Source organism: Nerophis ophidion, linkage group LG24, assembly GCF_033978795.1.
Source record: "Nerophis ophidion isolate RoL-2023_Sa linkage group LG24, RoL_Noph_v1.0, whole genome shotgun sequence".
Lineage (NCBI taxonomy): Eukaryota > Metazoa > Chordata > Actinopteri > Syngnathiformes > Syngnathidae > Nerophis > Nerophis ophidion.
In genome coordinates, this window is record NC_084634.1 from 21,260,738 (window position 1) to 21,273,406 (window position 12,669).

At 40.4% G+C, this 12,669-nt stretch overlaps 1 protein-coding gene across 2 annotated transcripts in view; it reads right to left on the reverse strand.

The window, feature by feature from the left end:
- LOC133542412 (platelet-activating factor acetylhydrolase-like) overlaps window positions 1-12,669 on the reverse strand; it is a 46,494-nt gene that overhangs the window by 22,025 nt on the left and 11,800 nt on the right. For both annotated transcript variants that reach the window (XM_061886499.1, XM_061886500.1), the window contains 4 exons: window positions 10,410-10,560; window positions 6,340-6,433; window positions 6,177-6,245; window positions 2,455-2,605 (listed from right to left, as the gene is read on the reverse strand). In XM_061886499.1, coding sequence (XP_061742483.1) covers window positions 2,455-2,605; window positions 6,177-6,245; window positions 6,340-6,433; window positions 10,410-10,560 — 465 coding nt within the window. The remainder of the gene's footprint in view (window positions 1-2,454; window positions 2,606-6,176; window positions 6,246-6,339; window positions 6,434-10,409; window positions 10,561-12,669) is intronic.

A 12,669-nucleotide genomic window follows, 5' to 3' on the forward strand; every position in this document is an offset into this window, starting at 1 on the left:
TGAACTCTACGGTCTTTTAAAACGGTGCAACAAATTTATGGATTTTGCTTTGCTGACGGTGATAATGCAAATGGTTTAAAAAAATTAAAAAGCAAATATACTGAATAGGTGTGTTTTTCTTTGAACTATGGCACTGTCCTTTGGACAAGTTTGCTCACTGCAGCTGCTGCAATGTCCTTCCATTTATGTCAGGGGTATTCAAATACATCATGAAGAGGGCCGCAGTTTTGAAATGTGGATGTTTTGTCAGAAAGCCGGTTATATTCCTTTGAGACTGCGTTTACTTAATAACAAAGTAAACACATCGTCTTTGACACCGCTCTGGCAATAAATTCATTATCCTGCCCTTGCTACTTGTTTCCAGCATGTGCAGCTAGACAGATAGTTAACAGCATGAAGAAACGGAAGTTTTGTTAGAGATTGAGGTGCCATCTTTAGAATATTTTCCTTCCTCAATTTGATTTCTTTACACTTCATCATTTAGTTAGGACTTTAAAGGTAAGACTGAAAATATGAACACAAACTAAACATTACAAGAGTTTAACGTACATAAATAGAATACGTTTAGTGTTAGTACATTCACACAATAAACAGATGTTTACACATAAAGAAATTAAACATCCACAGCCAACATGTATGTGACTCCATCCATCCATCCATTTATGTGGTCGTGGGTGACTCATCACAATTGAATCTAAGGTGTAGCGTTATCGCCCTCTACTGGTCAAATTTAGCGTTACATGTATTAAACAAGCCTTAATTGCTGGAGTTATCACTCAGACAAAAAAAAAAGACATCACAAAATAAACAATTTCAATACAAAACAAACTAAATATCTTTATGCACAATATTTACTTACATATTTGACCAAGTTTCGAAATGAAGCTTACATGTGTGGATTTCTACTATTGTTGCTGCTTGTCTGGAACATTGTGTCCGTCACTTAAAAGGTCCGACAGGAAACAATGATTGAAGCACTTGCTCGGGGCAAAACATTCATACTTTATTGTCCTGTTGTCGTTAAGTCATATTTTAGCAACTTAGATTTTTATTTCCAGTGTGGTCTTCTTCTACTCACTCCACTGCTGCTTCATTGTGACACATTTCTCTCTGTTGCCCCCCTGTGGGTGGAGGTAGTACTGCATACATGATCAACCCGAGTTTCAATGGTTTCATCAAGCCTCCGGGTGATGTTCGGCGGGCCAAATGAAAACCTTTTACGGGCCGCCACTTGACTAGGACCGATTTATGTGTTTTGTCCTCTAGTCGTTCATTGCGTTTCGCCTCGTATGGATTCTTCATTCATCTCTCCGAGCAACGTTTGTAAGTTTTACAATATAACCAAAACAATTCTTACTTATTAAAGCGTCCCATGTGTGATGTTTCTAGGAGTGTTTTCATGCATATTTGTACATGCTATCGTAATGTAATCAAGCTAGCCTCGTTAGCATAAGCTAATATGCTAACACGGTTACGAGTGTCTTTTTGTATTGTTTCAGTTTTTACAAATTCCTCAGTAAATTCACCAAAACGTCACCTTGGATTTATTGAGTTTGTTAGCTTATTGAAGAGCTAGCAAAAAGTGGACCACTCCTCTTATTGAGTCTGTTTAACCGTTTGGACAGCTAGCGGTAGCGGACCACTCCTCTTAATGAAACTTCTGTTTTGTTTGTTTAGCCGTTTTACTGTTGTGTTACAGTCACCGTTTGGAAACAATTAAGGTATGTAAATAAACATTTACAAAATATTTCTGTGTAAATAACTCATTTCACAACGTATATGTCCGCTTCTTATTGTCTAATATATGTGGAAAAAAAGTTTTCTTTAATTCACTGGGTACGGCTTATGTATCGGTGCACTTTCTACAGTCCGGAAAACATGGTATTTGCGAGGAGTACTACATCAATGGTGCTTGAAAGTATGGAAGATTCAAGGACGCAGGCTTCATTCCATAGCATGTTTTAATTGTGATGGACCGGACTTTTCTGGTGAAAGATGCAAAGGCCGACTTTTTTCACCGCAGAAGAAAAGACACCACCACTCGTTGAGCAGTGTGTCTTTGAAGGTACACACACACATCCCTCCCCCTGCCCTCTTCCGTCTCCCTCTGTCTGTTTTTTATTTCTTCAGCTCCTCTGCCGATGTTTTTGTTAATGGATTTTACTTTTGGGTTGTTTGTTTTTGAAGATCTGGATTTTTGTGATTTCTGATCGTTTTTGAGGGCACCAAAGGGACTTCTGTTAGAGATTCATTCTTGTTATCGTAGGTATACAGTGCTGTACAACACTTTATTTTGTCTTCACTAAAATATGGAGCCTGTTATTCATATTTACTATTTCTTATGGAAAAATATGCTTGACTATACAAATTTTTCTATTTATGAAGCCTGTTCAAGAGACAATGCAGTTGATAAGTGGAAGTTCCTCTGTGTTACGGCATGGTAAGACTTCATACTTGCTGGTTTCTGATAGGGAATTCTTGCTCTCCCGCCTGCAGCAGTCTGATATAGATCCATTCCCTCAGATCGTCCAAGAAAGACGCGTTTGATGCATGCCGGGACTCGTCCTTTTCTCCAAAGTAATACGTGGCGGAGGCAGACTCATCTCTGCAGAAATACCACAGAAAAGAAGACAGCAGGGTAGAAGGGGGTTAAGTAATCGTCAGGGTTCGTTTGATAGGAACATAACTCAACAGGTTAGGTGCGGATTTGGATGAAACTCTGGAAGAAGTGTCCAAGTTAAAACATTTGATATTTTTCATTTTCAAAACCAATACTATATTTTGTAGGGACTTAAAATTAGTATTATTTGCAGACGCCACAATTGTGTTTGGTGCAGGAGAGAAAACACACAAGCTAATAAAAATAATGACTGAAGAAATTAACAAATTAAAAAGCTGGTTTGACAGAACCAGACTATCTTTAAATCTCAGTAACTAAAATAATGATATTCGGTAACAAAAGAAGGGAAAGTCAAACAAATACAAATAGACGGCGTAGACATTGAAAGAGTAAAGGGAACCAGATTTTTGGGTGTAATAAAGGATGATAAAAATAACTGGAAATCTCATTAAAAATATGCAACATAAGGTGGCAAAAAATATTTCAATAATGAACAAAACAAAATATGTTGTGGACTAAAAATGACTTCATATTCTCAACTGCTCGCTAGTGTTACCATATTTGAGTTACTGTGCAGGGATATGGGGAAATAACTACACAAGTACGCTTTACTCACCAACCGTGTTACAAAAAATATCAGTTATAATACATAATGTTGGCTCTAGAGAACATACAAACACTTTATTTAGTGAATCAAAAATATTGAAATTTTATTATTTGTTGAATTTGCAAACAGCTAAAATTATGCCCCAAGTGAAGGAGTTTAGGTACCTCGGAGTCTTGTCCACGAGTGAGGGAAGAGTGGATCGTGAGATTCGACAGGCGGATCAGTGCGGCGTCTTCAGTAATGCGGACGCTGTATCGATCCGTTGTGGTGAAGAATCAGCTGAGCCGGAAGGCAAAGCTCTCAATTTTCCGGTCGATCTACGTTCCCGAACGCCTGCCTCGGGAGGTGTTTCGGGCAGGTCCGACCGGTAGGAGGCCACGAGGAAGACCCAGGACACATTGGGAAGACTATCTCTCCCGGCTGGCCCGGGAACGCCTCGGGATCCCCCGGGAAGAGTTGGACGAAGTGGCTGGGGAGAGGGAAGTCTGGGCTTCCCTGCTTAGGCTGCTGCCCACACGACCCCACCTCGGATAAGCGGAAGGAGATGGAAGGATGGATGCATAAAATTATGCAAATTGCAAATTATAACCTGCTAGCCAAGAATGTACAAAAATTCTTCTCAACTAAAGATGAGAAAAACTAACTAAAAACTCTGTATGCACATATAACACTTAAGACCTTTAGTATATCATCCATCCATCCATCTTCTTCCGCTTATCTGAGGTCGGGTCGCGGGGGCAACTGCCTAAGCAGGGAAACCCAGACTTCCCTCTCCCAGCCCACTTCGTTAAGCTCTTCCCGGGGGATCCCGAGGCGTTCCCAGGCCAGCCGGTAGACATAGTCTTCCCAACGTGTCCTGGGTCTTCCCCGTGGCCTCCTACCGGTTGGACGTACCCTAAACACCTCCCTAGGGAGGCGTTCGGGTGCCATCCTGACCAGATGCCCAAAACCACCTCATCTGGCTCCTCTCGATGTGAAGGAGCAGCGGCTTTACTTCGAGTTCTTCCCGGCTGGCAGAGCTTCTCACCCTATCTCTAAGGGAGAGCCCCGCCACGTGGCGGACAAAACTAATTTCCGCCGCTTGTACCCGTGATCTTATCCTTTCGGTCATACCCAAAGCTCATGACCATAGGTGAGGATGGGAACGTAGATCGACTGGTAAATTGAGAGCTTTGCCTTCCGGCTCAGCTCCTTCTTCACCACAACGGATCGGTACAACGTCCGCATTACTGAAGACGCCGCACCGATCCGCCTGTCGATCTCACGATCCACTCTTCCCTCACTCGTGAACAAGACTCCTAGGTACTTGAAGTTCTCCACTTGGAGCAGGGTCTCCTCTCCAACCCGGAGATGGCATTCCACCCTTTTCTGGGCGAGAACCATGGACTCGGACTTGGACGTGCTGATTCTCATTCCGGTTGCTTCACAATCGGCTGCGAACCGATCCAGTGAGAGCTGAAGATCCCGGCCAGATGAAGCCATCAGGACCACATCATCTGCAAAAATCATAGACCTAATCCTGCGGTCACCAAACCAGAACCCCTCAACGCCTTGACTGCGCCTAGAAATTCTGTCCATTAAAGTTATGAACAGAATCGGTGACAAAGGACAGCCTTGGCGGAGTCCAACCCTCACTGGAAATGTGTTCGACTTACTGCCGGCAATGCGGACCAAGCTCTGGCACTCATCGTACAGGGAGCGGACCGCCACAATAAGACAGTCCGGTACCCCATACTCTCTGAGCACTCCCCACAGGACTTCCCAAGGGACACGGTCGAATGGCTTCTCCAAGTCCACAAAGCACATGTAGACTGGTTGGGCAAACTCCCACGCACACTCAAGAACCCTGCCGAGAGTATAGAGCTGGTCCACAGTTCCACGACCAGGACGAAAACCACACTGTTCCTCCTGAATCCGAGGTTCGACTATTCGGCGTAGCCTCCTCTCCAGTACACCTGAATAAACCTTACCGGGAAGGCTGAAGAGTGTGATCCCACGATAGTTGGAACACACCCTCCGGTCCCCCTTCTTAAAGAGAGGAACCACCACCCCGGTCTGGCAATCCAGAGGTACCGCCCCCTATATCAGTGTGTGGAATTAAATTATGGAATGGACTCATGAACAATGTACTAATACAACCCATTTCAAGAGGCTGTTCAAATTGAAAGTGCTGAGAATGTACACGGAAGAAGAATTATGAGAAATACCTTATTGAAAACGGGATAGTCTTCATCTCAGTACATTAATAACAATTGACTTAATTATCTATTTCAAGAACTGCTGTATTAATAATTCACTGATTTAATTGTGTTACAAAAAGAGGACAGTATATGAACATATGTATGTAAATGCTCTAAAGTGGGAAAGAGGGGACGGTATTAAATAAGCTTTGCTTCTCCCTACTCTTTTTCGGACATGATGTAAAGAGAAATGATATAAACACGTGCAATGTATTCTATTCAATCAATCAACCTCAGCGTGAAAGAACACTGCACACTTATGGCATTCAGATGTAGAAGTGAGTTCTGTTGGAGGGTTTGTTCATCTCTTAACTGTGGCAAAAAGGGACACAAACCTTGTTATAACGGTGGAATAACTAGCAAATTCAGAACCTCAACCTGCATCCATCCATTTTCTACCGCTTGTCCCTTTTGGGGTTGCGGGGGGTGCTGGAGCCTATCTCACCCGCCTCAACCTGCACTTTTTCTTGAACGTTATCCAAGCTAAGCAACACTACCAACTAAAGCCTGTTCAGATGTGGACTTTTTCTTTAGAAGCCAAAGTCAACGTTGCAGAACGTGAGTCAGCACAAAGGCTGAATTTGTCGTTGATGAACTTTCATCACGCTGAGAGGTATTCCTAAGAATTGGGTTGTGTTACTTTAATCTCACACTAAGAAATATTCCTCATAATTTAGACACCTTATGCGCAGACAACGTTTGATTCTACCTGTGTTCCACGGAAGCCACGATGAAGCCCCTCGAGGCCAGTTCTGTACAAATGGCAGAATACAAAGTCCTAGCAGGGAGAAAAAAAAGAAAACAAGGCAATATTTTTCAAACCAGTCCTGGTTTTAGTGGAAAATGTACATTTTAAATAGATGAAAGTATACCTGAAGGCTCCCAAGCCATGGGAAAATATGATGACTGGGCATTTCTCATTGGAGTGAAATGGAGCATCCAAGTGGGCTGGTATCTTGACGGAGCCTGAATTAAATAACATTAGATTTATTTATTTATTTATAAATATATATATATATATATATATATATATATTTATATATATGTGTGTGTGTATATATTTATCAATGTATAGAAACCCCAAAACCAGTGAAGTTGGCACAATGTATAAATAAAAACAGAATACAATGATTTGCAAATCCTTTTTAACTTGTATTCAATTGAATAGACTGCAAATACATGATACTTAACATTCAAACTTGAAAACGTTATTTTTTGCAAATATTAGATAATTTGGAATGTGATGCCTGCAACATGTTTCAAAAAAGACTCAGAAAGTTGAGGAATGCTCATCAAACACTTTTTTTTTGGAACGTCCCACAGGTGAACAGGCTAATTGGGAACAGGTGGGTGCCATGATTGGGTATAAAAGCAGCTTCCACGAAATGCTCAGTCATTCACAAACAAGGATGGGGCGAGGGTCACCACTTTGTCAACAAATGCGTGAGCAAATTGTCGAACAGTTTAAGAACAACATTTCTCAACAAGCTATTACAAGGAATTGACGGATTTCACCATCTACGGTCCGTAATATCAAAAGGTTTAAGAGAATCTGGAGAAATTACTGCACGTAACATTGAATGCGTATGACCTTCGATCCCTCAGGCGGTACTGCATCAACAACAGACAGTGTGTAAAGGATATCACCACATGGGCTCAGGAACACTTCATAAAACCACTGTCAGTAACTACAGTTGGTCGCTACATCTGTAAGTGCAAGTTAAAACTCTACTATGCAAAGCAAAAGCCATTCATCAACAACACCCAGGAACGCGGCTGGCTTCGCTGGGCTCGAGCTCATCTAAGATAGACTGATGCAAAGTGGAAAAGAGTTCTGTGGTCTGATGAGTCCACATTTCAAATTATATTTGGAAACAGAGGACGTGGTGTCCTCCAGAAAAAAAAGGAATATAACCATTCGGATTGTTATAGGCGCAAAGTTCAAAAGCCAGCATCTGTGAGGGTATGGGGGTGTATTAGTGCCCCAAGGCATGGTTAACTTACACATCTGTGAAGGCACCATTAATGCTGAAAGGTCCATACAGGATTTGGAGCAACATATGTTGTCATCCAAGCAACGTTATCATGGACGCCCCTGCTTATTTCAGCAAGACAATGCCAAACCACGCGTTACAACAGCGTGCCTTCATAGTAAAAGAGTGCGGGTACTTTCCTGGCCCGCCTGCAGTCCAGACCTGTCTCCCATCGAAAATGTGTGGCGCATTATGATGCGTAAAATACAACAGCGGAGACCCCGGACTGTTGAACGACTGAAGCTCTACATAAAACAAGAACAGGAAATAATTCCACTTTCAAAGCTTCAACAATTAGTTTCCAAAGGTTCCCAAACGTTTGAGTGTTGTTAAAAGAAAAGGTGATGTAACACAGTGGTGAACATGCCCTTTCCCAACTACTTTGGCACGTGTTGCAGCCATGAAATTCTAAGATAATTGTTATTTGCAAAAAAAAATAAAGTTTATTAGTTTGAACATCAAATATCTTGTCTTTGTAGTGCATTCAATTGAATATGGATTGAAAAGGATTTGCAAATCATTGTATCCTGTTTAAATTTACATCTTACACAATTTCCCAACTCATTTGGAAACGGGGTTTGTATGTATATATTGTGAAACCATACCACACCTTGTTATTTTAACTTCGATTGAGAAACTTATGATAATAGCTGTCTCAATTCCAACAGGTTTTGCCTCCCACGCCAACACTTTTGTCTGCGTGCTTCCCCAGGCGGACACACAACACTTCCTCATTCTCCGCTAATTGGCTTTCAGGCACGGACAGTTTCATGTGTCCATAAAATTGTTGTAAGTACATAACACTGTATTTTTATTAACTTTGAAGCAAAGTAGTACCTTGTATGCACCGAAATTCAATGTTATATTGTTATATGATGATGTAATGGTGACCACGCCCCAACCGTTAAAGGTATCTTGGTAATCTAGAGGAAACCCTGTATTTGTTATGACCTATGGAAAATAACCTTCCATTGATTATAACCCCTCAGCTATCAAGGCAGAAAGGAAATGTGAAGTTAATTATATTGCTATAGTGCTTTACTTCGTGAAACCCATTATCTACACCTTTCAAGCTACATTTAAACTAGTGGGTGTGGCAATGGAAAAGGTGGGTAAGGCGTCTTGCTCATGGTGTATTTGCGGATCGAACCTGGAACCCTCCGTTCTACTAAGGCAGCCATGCCGCCCCAATGTCAACACAAGCATGGGAAACACTCAATGTAAAAAAAATATTGGAATCATATTGAACACTTAACAATAAGCTCTTAAGTTGAAGATGCCAAAATAAGGAATCTGAAATAAATGCTTCAAAGTGTAAGAAAATAGTGCAAAAGTGGGAAAATGTAGAAACCTGATAACTATTTTCTACAGGTTTAGTGCTCCGAAATAATGGCTGTGTAACATTAATTTGCCCCGTTATTCTTATTTAACTATGGAAATGATTTTTTGTTATGCAGTATTTAATTAAACATCATTGTATCAGTCGATATCGATTATTATTGACTTTTTTATGACTTATGGAAAATACGGAGCAGGATAATAAAATATTTTATTTGAAAAGTAACTTCCTCTGATTAAAACTCCTTAGCTATCGATGTCAACACAAGTATGGAAAACACTCAATGTAAACAAAATAGTAAAATCGCGTTGAACACTTAACAATAAGCTCTTAAAAATAAGGAAAATGTAAGTGTAAGAATATGGTGCAAAGTGTGAAAATGTAGACCGAGAAACCTGACAATTATTTCCTGCTGGTTTAATGGCAGGAAGTTACAGCTGTGTTCTAAAGCAGTGATTCTCAAATGGGGGTACGCGTACCACTGGGGGTACTTGAAGATATGCCAAGGGGTACGTGAGATTTAATAAAAATATTTTCAAAAATAGCAACAATTCAAAAATCCTTTATCAATATATTTATTGAATAATACTTCAACAAAATATGTTTGTAAGTTCATTAACTGTGAAAAAAAAAAATGCAACGATGCAATATTCAGTGTTGACAGCTAGATTTTTTGTGGACATGTTCCGTGAATATTGATGTTAAAGATTTCTTTTTTTGTGAAGGAATGTTTAGAATTAAGTTCATGAATCAAAATGGATCTCTATTACAATCCCCAAAGAGGACACTTAAGTTGTTTACTTTTATGTGTAGAAATGTTTATTTTCAATTGAATAAGTTGTTTATTTTTCAACAAGTTTTTAGTTATTTTTATATCTTTTTTTCCAAATAGTTCAAGAAAGACCACTACAAATGAGCAATATTTTGCACCGTTAAACAATTTAATAAATCAGAAACTGATGACATAGTGCTGTATTTTACTTCTTTATCTCTTTTTTTCAATCAAAAATGCTTTGCTCTGACTAGGGGGTACTTGAATTAAAAAATTTTTATAGGGGGTACATCGCTGAAAAAAGGTTGGGAACCAATGCTCTAAAGGGTGAGCATGGTATTAGCGGTCTTTGAGGGGACGAGTGCCTTGCATCACTTACAGACCACATTGGTCTGACTACGGTCCCTTTGAAAAAACACCAAAAACTGTCCAATGACTTGTCCACTTTTATATACAATTCTTTCATTTTGACTTTCTCTTCTCACTCCATGCAAAGAATTAACTAAACGTGATAGTTAATTCTATCACGTGATTGGCTGTTGGCGTGTCCCTCCCACTGACCAATGATCACTTCCTGCGTTGCTGGGTTACCAGAGAACCAGTGCCTCTGTTCATGCAACCAACCTTGCTCGCATACTCCCGCTTTCTTCCCACACAGAAGAAAAAGAAAACTATGGAAGCTTTTACCCACTGTTTTTTCCAATGATACCGATTACGTGTCTATCGCGATATACACTGTTATCGTTTTATTGCCCAACCATAGCGCAGTATAATGTATGTGTTGCTCACATCCCTTACCAAAGAGGAAGTTGAATATTCCTTCGCCGAAAGTCCTGTTGATTTTCATGAAGTCTGCCAGGCCGTTGAAATATTCTATGTTGGGGATCCAAGCTGGCATCTCAGCCGTGTCCATCTTTTGACAAGGGTAGTAAAGGCGGAAGAAGCTGCCCTGTTACAGAGACAAGGTCGTTATTCGCCATAAACTATCAGTTAAAGTTCAAGTACCAATGGTTGTCACACACACACACACACACACACACACACACACACACACACACTAGGTGTGGTAAAATTTGTCCATTGCATTTGACCCATCCCCTTGATCACCCCCTGGGAAGTGAGGGGAGCAGTGGGTAGTAGAGGAGCCACGCCCGGGAATCATGTTTGGTGATTTAACCCCCAATTCTAACCCTTGATGCTGAGTGCTAAGCAGGGAGGTAATGGGTCCCATTTTTATAGTCGTTGGTATGACTCGGCCGGGGTTTAAACTCACAACCTACCGATCTCAGGGCAGACCCTCTAACCACTAGGCCAGTGGTTCTCAACCTTTTTTCAGCGATGTACCCCTTGTGAACATTTTTTTTAATTCAAGTACCCCCTAATCAGAGCAAATCATTTTTGGTTGAAAAAAATGAGATAAAGAAGTAAAATACAGCACTATGTCATCAGTTTCTGATTTATTAAATTGTATAACAGTGCAAAATATTGCTCATTTGTAGTGGTCTTTCTTGAACTATTTGGAAAAAAAGATATAAAAATAACTAAAAACTTGTTGAAAAAGTGTAAGGTGATTCAATTATAAATAAAGATTTCTACAAATAGAAGTAGTCATCAACTTAAAGTGCCCTCTTTGGGGATTGTAATAGAGATCCATCTGGATTCATGAACTTAATTCTAAACATTTCTTCACAAAAAAAGAAATCTTTAACATCAATATTTATGGAACATGTCCTCAAAAAATCTAGCTGTCAACACCGATTATTGCATTGTTGTATTTTTGTTTTGTTTATTAACTTATATTCATATTTTGTTGAAGTATTATTCAATAAATATATTTATAAAGGATTTTTGAAACGTTATTTTTAGAATATTTAAAAAAAAAATCTCATTTACCGCTTGGCATACCTTCAAGTACCCCCAGGGGTACGCGTACCCCCGTTTGAGAACCACTGCACTAGGCCACTGAGTAGGACAGCAGGGTTGGCGTTAATACACATTTTGTGTCTTTTTATGTATTGAAATCAGAAAGGACGAGCAATTCCGGAAGCCTACGCGTCCCATGGACAATGATTTTTATTTATTTTTTTACTGCCCAGTTTATTTGTTTTTATTTTATTTTATCGATTATCACTTTCCGCCGGTGTTCTTTTTATATTTGCCAGGTCAAATTTCCGTCCACGTTTATGGCATTTTTATTAGATGGCTTTTTTGCCGATATGCGATATAGGTTGATTGGCAACACTAAATGGTCCCTAGTGTGTGAATGTGAGTGTGAATGTTGTCTGTCTATCTGTGTTGGCCCTGCGATGAGGTGGCGACTTGTCCAGGGTGTACGCCGCCTTCCGCCCGATTGTAGCTGAGATAGGCACCAGCGCCTCCCGCGACCCCAAAGGGAATAAGCGGTAGGAAATGGATGGATGCGATATTACGATATTGTCCAACTCTTAATTACAGATTCCGATATCAACCGATATGATATATACATTCATGGAATTAATACACTATTATGCCTTATTTTGTTGTGATGCCCCGCTGGATGCATTAAACAATGTAACAAGCTTTTCCAAAATAAATCAACTCCAGTTATGGAAAAAAAATGCCAACATGACACTGCCCTATTTATTATTGAAATCACAAAGTGCATGATTTTTTTTCATCATGCCTCAAAACAGCAGCTTGGAATTTGGGCCATGCTCTCCCTGAGTGAGCATGAGGAGGTTGAGGTGGGTGGGGTTGGGGGGTAGCAGGGGTGTATATTGTAGCGTCCCGGAAGAGTTAGTGCTGCAAGGGGTTCTGGGTATTTATTCTGTTTTGTTTATGTTGGTGCGGATGTGCTCCCGAAATGTGTTTGTCATTCTTGTTTGGTGTGGGTTCACAGTGTGGCGCATATTTTTAACAGTGTTAAAATTGTTTATATGGCCACCCTCAGTGTGACCTGTATGGCTGTTGACCAAGTATGCCTTGCATTCACTTTAAAGGCAGTGCCTTTAAGGTTTATTGGCGCTCTGTACTTCTCCCTACGTCCGTGTACCACTTCGTACAGTGGCGTTTTAAAAAG